At 44.4% G+C, this 12,554-nt stretch overlaps 1 protein-coding gene across 7 annotated transcripts in view; it reads left to right on the forward strand.

Moving 5' to 3' along the window:
• The window catches only part of FRMD4A (FERM domain containing 4A), a 287,437-nt gene that overhangs the window by 184,858 nt on the left and 90,025 nt on the right, over positions 1 to 12,554 (forward strand). For all 7 annotated transcript variants that reach the window (XM_065667663.1, XM_065667642.1, XM_065667653.1 and 4 more), the window contains exon 4: positions 6,029 to 6,121. In XM_065667663.1, coding sequence (XP_065523735.1) covers positions 6,029 to 6,121 — 93 coding nt within the window. The remainder of the gene's footprint in view (positions 1 to 6,028; positions 6,122 to 12,554) is intronic.

The following is a 12,554-nucleotide window of genomic DNA, read 5'->3' on the forward strand; positions in this document are numbered from 1 at the left end:
TCAGCCCAGATGAAAGATTTGGGGATGGCCTCATTAAATCTAGTAAATGCAACCCAAAAACATGCCAGTAAGGTCTAGCAGATACAAAGCTTGGTCTGCAGCCCTTCTGCTGTCCCATAGTGAGCCTGACTTTTGCACTGAGGCTCCTTCAGTGCTGTGAAAATATCATTGACAAAAATATTTCCTCTTCAGTTATAAAAAGCTTTGAATAGAGTTGGCACAAGCAGTGACTGTTTTATTTGACTGAACACAGCCAAAAACATATACTGGGGCGGGGGAGAGGGGTGTGGACTTGGAAATGGGTGTCCCATGTCACCGTCAGAAAATTAAATGGGCTGTCTGTGAACTTAGCCTGCAATGTGAAATGGAAGTTTAAACAAAAACCCCTTTCTTCAAAAAGTGGGAAAAACAGCCTCCTAATGTGTGTTTGCAGAGCACCTAACACAGCCCTACAGCTGATACAGACACAAAAAGAAACCCTTTAATTCTGTGGTACAGGCCCTCAGGGATTTCCTTTTCTTCACCCTTTGCTGAGTTTCTGTGTGGCTTCCTTGAAGGGAACACGTAACCAGCTAAACCAGAACAAGCCCAGTTCATAAATGTAGTCTGGGGTTGGCTAAATTGCAAGTTTAGGAAGAAGAAAAGCCACTGAAGTATTAAATCAATTTTTCTATTTAAGAGTAAAAGCTTTGAGAGAGTAATTTATTTAGAAATTATTTGGACTGGGGATTTCCATTCATTAGTTGTGCTGTATCATGACAACCTAAGAAGAAAATCAATGAGAACAACCTTTGCGTTGGCAACTTAATAGTTTCTTGTGATAATATAAGGTCATTACTGCATTCAGCGTGACTAAAATTAGATTGTCGGACTATTATGGAGGAGAGAATACCGCCTCCTATTTTAATGATCATAGGAACACTTTATGGTGTGAGCCATTAACTGCAGAGAGCACAGGTCAAAAGGGTGTCCCTGTACAGCACGTGGGGCCAAGCTTCACATAAAGCCAGAAGAGCTATGTGCTGCTTGATTAAGACTGGAAAAGAATGGGGAAAGGGTGGCTTTTTTCAGTTCAGCTATTTGTAGAATCATAGAAACACAAAATCAGCTAGGTTGGAAAAGACCTGTAAGATCATCAAGTCCAACCATTCCCCCAGGACTGCCGAATCCGCTGCTAAGCCATGTCACTAAAGGCCTCATCTACACAGTTTGTGAACACTTCCAGGGATGGTGATTCCACCACTTTCCTGGCCAGGCTGTTCCAATGACTGACTGGCCACACAATGAAGACATTTTCACTAATATCCAGTCTAAATTTCCCCTGGCACAGCTTGAAGCCATTTCCTCTTGTCTTATCACTTGTTTCTTGGGAGAAGAGACCAGCCACCTCCTGTCTCCATCCTTCTTTCAGACAGTTGTAGCTAGAATCTATGAATCTCCACTAACTGCCCTTTCCTTTGGCATCAGCTCTTCCAGCATTACGGAGGGCAAGTGGTCAGCATTCCCCTTCTATTCACTGCAGAAGGGTAATGCTGCCAGTCTGGGCCACAGGCAGGTTTTCCATGTCCTTTATTTGTCCTTAGATGTGAGTCACCTGCTCCACGAAGAACTCCCAACTTTTGCATCCCACAGCTCCACCTCTCCGTGGGTCAGCTTTTGGCTCCCTTGCCAGAGGAGAACCTGCAGAGCATCTTCTTCAGCTAGCTAACATATAGGGCAAAACTGCAAGGCATTGAGGCCACACTTTTTGTGTTACACTTGTGCTAGAAACTGTACTAATGTAACAAGGTAACGACAGAGAGTGCCCTTGCTCAGCCCAAGATCTATGGCCAAGGGGATGGCAAGGGAAGAGCAGCGTACCACTCTTCCCTGGAATACTCCTTCATATCTGGGAACTGGGGGGAAGCCTGTTTCCACACTGCAGCCATGTGGCAGAGCCAAAACAAGGGACCAGGTGTCCATGTCCTGGTTGAACAGCCAGCCCAATGGAGGGTGCAGCTCTCAGAATATCATCCTGCTCTGGCATTAGACCAGTTCCTTTGTCACCAAGTCCCCCATTTTGCAAAAGCTGTACAGTTAAATTCATGGCTCCTTGAGCTTTGCAGCCCCTTCAAAAGTGTTTCTGTTAAAGGATTAAGACCTTAAATGAGAAAATCTGTGAGTTTAAAGGGTTTTTAGTTTCTGTTGTGATTGATGGAAATGAAAAGTTGTTTATATGGTTTCTATTATGTGAATGGGTCTTTCTTAATGTCCATTCAACTCAACATGAGTTCGAGACTGAAGGGGTGTGAGTCGGTTTATTGGTCCAAATACCTTTAAAACACAGATCAATGTGGATCCACTTTTCAGAAAACTGGACACTCAACAGTAAAGAACCACCTGGAGGCAAAGGATTTATCGATGTACCACCTTTTACTGAAAGCCCTGATGAAAGAAAACTGAACTACTGCATGTAATCGACAACACGAACCCCGGGCACAAAAACCCACCCTCAGTCTGTAACCTAAATCGATGCAGTTTCTTCTTCTAAAAGCAATTATGTATTTGCTATCTACACACCAGTTTAACAGCCAGCATGAGTACAACCAACAGAGAAAAATGATCTGGCTTCCAGTTCAAACTCTCTGCAGTCACCCAAAACTCTTTGCACCACTATTTGTGAATACACTGATATAAAGGCCCAAATGAACAAATCGATGGTGATAATGAAACAAAAGCTTTGTGTCTCTAAATTGAACCGTGAAGGAAATCCAGCTAGACATAAGCATGTATGAATGGTTTAGTACAAGCTGCCTAAATTGGTCCATGAAAACTGTTAGGATTACTACATGCCTCGGGTTATATGCCCATAATTTTCCTTGTCTTACATGGGATTGTGCTCCATGAATAGTTCTGAAGACAGAAAGACAGCTTCCAGAGCAAAGCATTCTGTGGTGTAATGGCATTGGAGTTTGGCTCCCTGATAGACCACATTCACAGGCAGATGCCAGCAACTGCTCGCTGCTGCTGCTCTCTACATACCACACATGCAGGCTTGGAAACAAGGAGTTAGGTGACACTCTGCAGTGCAGAAGCCCTCAGTGATGAAAGATTGTAAGTGGTAATTGAGTACAGTGAGCAGTTTGCTCCTGGCAGTGATTTAAGTGACCTTCCTCCTCTGAAGGAGCTTTAGATTTAAGCTCCACGCAGATGAGAGTAATGAAACTCTTCAACCCCAGAACTCGGTGCCAATTAACTGTGTTATTCAGTACACGCAACCGTGTATGTGTGCAACATAAATGTGTAACCTGGTATGCATATGTGTATGCATATATTCCTTCTTTACTGATTATATCAACCAGTTTCTCAAGTTCAAATGCAGGGAGAATGAAAAGAGCAAGTATTTTCAAAATAAGAAATACCCTGAAGTGAATTATTGTGCTGTGCAAAGTGGCTTCTCAACCCTTTGCTGTATCTGGTAGGGAAACCCAGACATTGCTGTTGAATAAACATAGAGGTAGACAGTAGGTCCATTGTCAACAAACCACTCTTGGGGGGAACCGGTGTGTAATGCCATCAGCTGCTAGTGGCTGCTATTTTGGTGATATAAATGCAGCTGGACAGGTTCAGGATAGGATGTCAGGCTTAGTGTGGCTTTTCCTTGCTCTGACAGTGCTTTGTACCTTGGCCTATATAGTTAAATGCTTATTTTGTATGTTGGCTAGGAATGGGTGAGCACGTCTAGTTTCAATCCCCATGCGTACTTTGGCTTTCACAGTTCATTTCAGACTTCCTGAGTCCTGTTAAAAGAAATAGAACAGCACTGAAGGACAAAAAAAGAATTAGGAAAAAGGAGAGATTTCAAGAAGGGCAATGCAGTGGGGAATACAGACATTTCTAATCTTTGGGTGCTGAGGTTGAGGATCTTTCAGTGGGGCTTATTTTCTAACAGCCTGGAGCATATGTCTTCTAAAAACCAAGCCTCATCTATGGTGAACAGGGCACGATGCAAAGATCCCACACTGGAGCTGGGTGACTGCATCCCAGCAGCAGAAATGACTGAAGGAGACCCCATCATGCTGCACGTCCAGAACACAACCAGTTAGCCCATACACCCATTACAGTTAACACAGCCACCCTTACATCTGATCTTGGGCAGTATCACTGCACAGCACTGTCCCAGACTTGCCCTCAGGCCATACACTGCAAGAGAGATAGATAGATGAAATTACTACTTCAAAAATGTATCTAGAGAAAAAACAGATGAAAAGTTAAAATATCTTGGAAAGAAACACACAGGCGTCTAGAGCAGGGGATAAAAAAGGCTTTGATCCTTTTTGTACACCTACAGATGTCCAGGATGAGCTTGAAAAGTCCTAAACTCCACATGTATCACTTGTACCTAGCTGAGACTTGGTACTCTTGTAAAATTGATGCAAAGGCTGCTTAAATGGAACATCTGACATCTATACGGTAAAATCTGAGATGAGATAGCTTCCATGTAACTTAAATGCCTGATGATTCTGAACTCACTGGAGTGGTCAGTGGGGCTCACAAGTAATTTTGAATGACTGAATCATAGAATCATAGGAAGGTTTGGTTTGGAAGGGCTGGAGGGTCCGTGAGCTGCCCATCCTTTTCTGCATCGTCATAAGCCAGGGCAGCTGTACAGAAATTCAGGTGATTCAAAGTCTCCTTAAACTGCTGTTTTCCCCTTTATTTTTCCAGAGAAGATGGGGTAGGGGAGCTACAAATCCAGTTGCATTGCTGAATAGAGGTTCTTTCTTACTTTCCAAAGGTGTCAAAAACACAAGCACCGCTAAGGAATAATGGCCACACCCTTGCGAAAGCTGAGTGTTTTTGCTGACAGGGTACATTGCTAAGGCTTGTGGCAACTCTAGAAGTTAATTTAATGCTTTTTTTTTTTTTTAAGAAACAAGCCTTTTTTCCACTTTTTTTTTTTTTTTTTAGTGGAATAAAGAATTATTTTTGAGGATTAGCTGGGGAATAGGTGCTGGAATAGAGCTCAGGATATCTGAGTTCCATTTCCTGCTTTATTTGCTGCAAGATTCTCCCCAAAATCATTTCAGTTCTCTCTCCCCTCACTTGTCTAGACAGCAGAACACTGAAGGCAAGGGCTGCCTCTCCCTCTGGGTGAAATCTGGTCTGACTGAAATCAATAGCAAAATGCTCACAGGATGCAGCCCCAGCACCACCAAAGGCAATGGCAAAATTCCTATCAGCTTCAGTGGGGCCTGAATTTTACCCTATGTATTTCCACAGTGCCTAATTTAACAGGGCCTTTATCTCAGCTGGGGCGTGAGATGCCCTGTAATACAAATAATGGTATTTATAACATACCTCTCACGCACACCCAGAGCTCTGCAGCGTGGGGAGCGTGACAAAGAACAGAGCTTCTGCCCAGCAAAGCTTCCAGCAGCAAGGCACGTATGGATAAATTATAGGAGAAAATAATAGCGACAGGTACCATCTAGGCAAGAGAAAAGCAGCATGTGGTAATTGGAGCTGGAACGCTTCATGGAGCAGCTGTTTTTCAGGAGCTCTCTGAAGGAGGGAAAACGAAGGCTGGGCAAAGCTAGAGAGGCTATTGCAGGCTTGTGGGTGGTAAATAAACTGTCTGGGGCTGTAGAGTCAGGTTTAGCCTTGAGTGAAATATTGCAGGGGTTGAGAAAACTCTCAGCAACAAGGGTTTCTAATGAAAATCTTGACAGACTTTTAATGATACGAGTGCTCCGGGGGGTTGTAATAAAAAGGTGAAGCTCATAACATTTTGGGCTGTCCTGCCTGCTCAGCGCTTTCACCCTGACAGATTGAACTTTAGCAGTTCGATTCCCAGCCTGAAATGTTGCCAGGATGATATCGCCTCCACTCCTCAAACATTTGCTGTATGGTTTTCAAATACCAGGCAATAGCCAAGGGCAAATAGCATGCACTCCAGTTCATCTTTTGTAACACCTCAGACCTCATTGCTATGAGTAGTGAGAAACCTCCTTGGTGCTGGGCTCAATGCTGTCTGTTCTCTTGCCAGGGGACACTTGAACTGGCTCCAGCTGGACCGCCGGGTGCTGGAACATGACTTCCCCAAGAAGTCGGGACCAGTTGTTTTGTACTTTTGTGTCAGGTAAGTGCAAGCCCTTCCCATGAGATGCAGCTATGGATAACCTGCTCCCTAGAGGGCAGGAAATGAGGCTGTTGGTTTCTCATGCTGCAGAAAGACCCGTGAACAAACAAACACTTCTGAAGTGGTTTCATTTGAGCTCTTTGGCTTTGACAATTCTTCTCACACAAGTGTGAATAAGTAGCAGCCACACTACTACGTGACTACTACACACCCATCGTTGCCCACAGAGAAACCTTGTATGTGGGCAAGATCAGACATCATGTGTTTACATTTTATTTGTGGGGTTTGAACTGCTGGAATGTCCAAGCTGTGTAGGGCTGCAGAACAAAGACCTCTTAAACACTTCCTTGCAGTGAGCCATCCATCTCCTGTAGATTGTGCCCAGGGTGTGGGTTATGACAGCAACCAAATTAATCGCAGTATAGCTCTGTCATATTTGCCTCCTGGACTCAACCACATAATGAATTACCTGCAAATAGCAAATGATGGCATTTATGGCAACCAGTTGGCTTCTGCATGGGCATAGAACATATTCACAGATAGGACTACAAAGGTTTTAATGAAGGTCATGGCAGTGTGGGGGAATTTCTCTCCATGTGGGAATTTTCCAAGGAACTGTTTAGTATTTGAAATCCGCTAGAAGCTGCTCTTGCATACTCCAAGCATTTTTGCCTCCAAGGGAGATATATTCTTAGAAGACAAATGTGCTGCTGCAGTTTTAAAACACCCAGAGAGAGGCTGCGGGTTAGGATGGCATACGTACAGAATTAAGTTGAGGGCTTTGACTTACTTTTAATGGAAAGCTCATGTCTAGAAGTAGCCAGTGCAGTGTTACTGTGTCTTTTCCAGTTAGCTTTTCCACCCCAGTGTTATATTACATCTGACATCACTCTCATTCATTCCATCCTACCCACAAAAAATGAAGACCTAGTTTTGAGTTTCTTCCCCCAAGTGAAGTTTTTTTTCCCCGTGTAGTGATTGTCATTCATTTAACTTCAATTACAAGGGAGGTCTCTCAAGAGAAGAGACTCTTTGTTCTGTTATGTCCACATATTTGGTGGTGGAGGTATCTTAGGATAAATCAAGGGTGCACAAAGCCTCATGACTGCAGGACTGGCCTGCTCCCTCCCAGGAGAACAGCTCTTAGTCTACATTTCGGGTTCTTCAAACCATAAGGGTAGACGCAGAGAGAGATGCACTGAACATTTCCAGTGTATACAACCCAGATTCACCTGTGCTTAGAACTACACAAAACTGCTGGTGCAAAAGAATTTTAGGCAAATTTGAAAGAGAAAAACCCTAACTAACTCATTAAGGACATAAGAACACGTAGCTCTGTTATCAAGCATCCTGCCTAGGGATCAAGTTTTCCATGCAAGGGCAGGGATCCCATGAAAAGCAGGAAAACCTCTGAGTGAGGAAGAGCCAAATGCAGATTTTAGGGGTGCTGAACAAGTAAAAGCTGGTGCTACTGAGCCACTCTCGTGTTCATTTTAAAGACCACTCAACAAGAATAAATATTGCCATCTGTATTGTTTTATGAGAGTTGGCAGCACAGTGGAGACAAGTTCTCTCAGGATCTTAGCCAAGAGACAGTCCATTAGGACTACAGATCCATAAAACAGTAAATGAGTGACCTCTCCTGTTCCGGAATTGCAATCCACAGGGAAATCCATAAGGGAAAAGTCAGTATTCGGCATCTGAAAGGTCAGTGTGTAAAAACAGACTGATTATGGGATTATGCTCTTATTTGTGGTAGTAATGAGTGGATTGTTACACTGAGTTACAAACCGAATTGGATGGGAAGGCCAGATGCCTTAAGCATCACGAATGGGCATTAACTTACCACGGCTTTTCTACTGTGTATTTCCCCTGTTGATGTCAGACGCTGGCAAGAAGTTGAAAAAGTTTCCCAGCATGTAAAGAGTTCCCATGTCCATCCCCAGATCTGCCAGTGGGGAAGAAAGTGGAGAAGAAAGCAATTACAGACAGCTGGCTGAAGTTGGAAAGGCCCCTCTTATCTGTTACCCAGCAGTTTTGGTTCTGGCTTGGCAGCTAAAGCAGGGGCTGAAGGAAAAGTTGTGAAGAGACCCAATTATGCAGTCCACATGCATACCATAAACAGAATGTTTCCTCTTCCCTGCTGCCATGAGGTGGAAAGCAGAGATAACTAATGCTGTACCATACCTCATTACAAATGTGCTGGGTGCCCATGACACCTATTATATCATTGCTAAAGGCTTGCCTGTGTTTGCAGATACCTTTCTTGCATTACCTCTTTCAAGCATCACAGCTGACAAAGATGAAGTTGGTGCTGGGGGTCCTAATTGGTGAGATAGTAACACAAGTGACTGGATGTGCCAGATGTTCATTACAGAGAAATCTGTTTACTGTATCAGGGTTTAGTAATCGTGGGTTTTTCCCTCTAGTTGAAGTAAATGTACAATTCAACCACACTGGGTAATGACTGGAGACATGAAGCTTCAGGCAAGAACAATAAATTGCAGCTTGTGAAGAGGAGATGCTACAGAAGGACCATTTTCACCTTTTATGTGACCATCAAAGTGTTTTTGCCCTTACCATGCCTGCAGCAATGTTGATGGGCAGCATGCCCACCAAAGATGCCACAGTTTTCAGGTTGCTCCAGAAGTACATCTAAAGGGAAGCATGTTTTTTTAAGTAAAGGCTTCTTGGAAAAATCATGCTTCAAAGAGGAAGTTTCGCAGGCTTTAAGGAAATCTCCTCCCTTACTTAAATCTCTGTAGTACTGTTGAAGCTTTGTCTTTTGACACACATTTCCTTGGGGTTGTACATTGATGTCTAGTGTCTTTACTTCAAAGACCAAAAATTTCACAGTGCTGTGTCAAAGAAGGAGGATTCTATTAGGATGTTCTTAGCATGAGTTCAGAAGAAATTGCTTCTGCCCTTGCACAGCTAACAGAAGCCTCTCTAACTTCAGGTTGACATCTAATGCTCCTCTGGAAGCTGAGAACAACAGGAATGTAGGAAGCAATCAGAACTGCTCGTGCAGCAATGTAGGAAGCAATCAGAACTGCTCGTGCAGCCCCCGTGGCTGTTGTCGTGCAATGTCATTTTACAAGACTCTGCTAATATGCATTTACATTGCTTTAGAGCAATACATGAAAGCAAGAGGAGTGCCCTGTGTCTTGCAGGAGTGGTGGGATGTCTGGCAACTGGATGGGAGTGATGTTCGTTCTCATCTTACAACTAGCTTCTGCATATGGCTTTCTAAAGCCCTGGGTGCTTGGTTGTTGGTGGAACAGGTTCATCAGCATCTGCCGAGAAACAGCTAATGCCCAGGAGAAGCACAGGACAGGGATGAAGGAAGGAGGGATTGCTTGATCGGTTGGTTTTACAGAGGTGTTTTGAGACCAAAAGAGGACAGCAAAACTGTACTGGTAAAGGACAAGAACCTAAGTAAAGTGTGGAGAAACAAACAGCAAGGAGGTCAGAAGGGTTCAGATAAGGGTTGTTATACTTCTGGCAGGGAGGGAAGCGTTTTGCTCTGATTCACACATCCAGGAGAAGGAAGACAAAGTTACTCCCTGCATGTAAATCTTTGAGGTGAGAGAGGACCAGAGCATAGACATGCTGTTTGTTCATGGAAAGCAAAGTTGGCCCTGCTTTGCAGTGAATTCTCATCCTCAAACAATGGCCTTGTGGGATTAGCAATCCTTAGCTAGGGAACCACCAGCATGGGGCTCATCTCTTTCTCTTCTGGGTGTTTGTCATGCTGTTAATTTATATGAACAAGCTTAGCAAATAAAATTCACTTTGCTGGTGGATCTTTTCCCAGGAATGGATATATGTGTTCTCAGGGTAACTCCACCAGCTGAATAGTGACAACTCACCGCAGAAGTCGTCACACTAAATCAGAACAGCTCTCACGTGGAAAGGCTTTTCTTTCAGAAAAGCATGGAAAAAAATGTGAAATAAATCCTCAATACTCAAATACACTGTGGGGCAGAGTTTGTATCTATGGCCCTGCAGTATTCCCACAAAGGAATGCCTGTGTTCAGCAATGTCTGGCATGTGTTCATACGTGCTGGCTAGGATGGAGTCAGCGCGAGAGCCATGGGGGCTCAGGACTCTCAGTACCGAGGCCAGAGATTATGCCAGGTTACCACAGTTACACAAAGTGGCCTTAAATAAGAGACCAGCACTGAAACACAGAGTGAAAAGCTTATGTGCGTCATCACCCCTTTTAACCTGAAGAAATGTGGCTCTTCATGCACCAGCAGTACTCCAGGTCTGAGGCAGATGTCTTGAAATGGAACTGACCACACCAAACCTGAGATGTTCACCTGATAGACAGTCCTATATCAGGGCTAATTAGTGCAGCTTCCCTGTATAACCACTGGAAAGAAATAGGCACCCTTCAGAAACAATTCACCTGACTTTTCTCCCAAGTAACAAGCAATAAGAGTGGAGGAAATGGCCTCAACCTGCACCAGGGAAGGTTTAGATTGGATATTAGGAAAAACGTGTTCACTGCAAGGGTTGTCAAGCACATGCTGCCCAGGGAAGTGGCAGAGTCACCATCCCAAGAGGTATTTAAAAGACATAGAGATGGGGTGCTTGGGGACATGGTTTATTGGTGGATTTGGCAGTGCTGGGGGAACGGTTGGACTCTTAAAGGTCTTTCCCAACCCAAACAGTTCTATGATTCTATGACTTACTTTAGATGACTGCTTCAGAATTCAGTAAGTTTCAGTCTAAGATATCTGCATCTCTTCTCTGACCTCAGACCTCCACTCAGATGCAGGCATCTACATTGTAGCTACCTCTTTACACCTGATGAATCCCCTCTGCGCACATCAAAGGCAGCCTATAAATTCAGATTATTATTTCAGACAGGGTTGGTACAGCCAGGGCTGAGGAGGCATTTCCCATCCAAGGCTTTGCCTGACTACCTGAAAGGAATTGGACCAGATTTCAGCTGCTAATGAGGCCTTATGCTATTTTAGTTTTCCAGCCCTCCTTTACAGCCAGTCTTTAAACCAATATTCCATTAGAAAAGGTCTAATGTTAAAAATAACAGAAGCAGGAGATCATTTGGAAACAGCTGACTCTGGAAGGGAGACAGTGGTTCCTAATATGGATTGTTGATAGAGCTAGATGGACCTTACAACTTGTTGCTGAAATACACATTGGCCAGAAGACACATAAGGAGTGTAGAGTAATGACATCCTGCTCCCAGCTCACCATGTTTGTGTGTGCCACTCACTTTCACTCAGCCTCATTTCTCTCCAAGAAATTAGATTAGGGGATGGTGATGACAGCAGCCTGCTGTGGCAGGAAGAGCAGAGTAGAACCACACTAAATTAACCAGAGCAATTTATTCGTCTCGCACATAATGGGATGTGTTTCTCCATCCACAGCTTTCCCCACCAGACAGGGGTATGTGGCACTCCACTGCTTTACTCTAGGCAGGGAATGAGGAATTGCCAGCTTCTGATTCTTCTCTCTGAGGAGGCAGAAAGAGCAGCCTTCTTTCTGCCCACGGTGTGAGATGGGGGTTTACAGGAAATGGGGAGAGAGGCTAAAGGAGATTATCAGATACATTCATTTTGCAGCCAGGGGAGAGGGAGAGAAGTGGCAGAGTTTGCTCTCACCCATGGATATGCTTCATCTCACCTGCTAGCACCCAGGAGAAGATGATGAGAGAAAATCATACATACACAAATTGCTCTGCTCTTCTCTTGTGAGCTGCAGACCCCTCTGCAAAGGGGATCTGCAAGGAGAGCCCCACTTTATAGTGGAGCTTGATCACTCCAGGAAAGCTCAGGGCACTGACCTGAGATGTTTCAGCACCTCAGGGTGCTCCATCCTCATTCCTGTGGCAGGCCACCTCTTTGCTGAGCTCATTCCAGCTCCCTCACCCTCTCTCACTTATCAGTACTGAGCCAGTAACTCCTCACACCAAGCTCCCAGTCGATGTATGCTACATGTAAGGGGAGACAAAAAGCCATCTGCTACTCACATTATACCTGTACAGCTCCATGTACTGCTGGGGTGCTGCAGAAATAGAAACAACAACAGAAAATCAGAACATTAAACCTAGGTTTTAATCAACCCAGTCCAATCAAGCTGCTTTCAGGGGTTAACACAATCTGGCACAACTGTGCCATAACGCAGCTGTCTGTGTACAGCATATGTTTTGCCGGTTGGTGTAGGCTAAGCAAGAAGATCCCAAAAGCCAGCATCCCTGCAAACCCCCTCCTCCCATCCAGCCCCAGTGTATAAATACAGCCGCTCAGACCTTGTTTGTGTTGGAAGACAATTTATTGCAGCCTTCTCAGGGTGGCCCCCTGCTCTGTTCACCCGGGAGAAGGTGTAATAAATTGCCTGTGGGGAGGCTTTGCTCCTCAGAGTCTCTTTAGAGATATGAGAAACTTCTGTCCAGTTGGAA

The sequence above is a fragment of the Lathamus discolor genome, chromosome 1, assembly GCF_037157495.1.
Source record: "Lathamus discolor isolate bLatDis1 chromosome 1, bLatDis1.hap1, whole genome shotgun sequence".
In the NCBI taxonomy this organism is placed as follows: domain Eukaryota; kingdom Metazoa; phylum Chordata; class Aves; order Psittaciformes; family Psittacidae; genus Lathamus; species Lathamus discolor.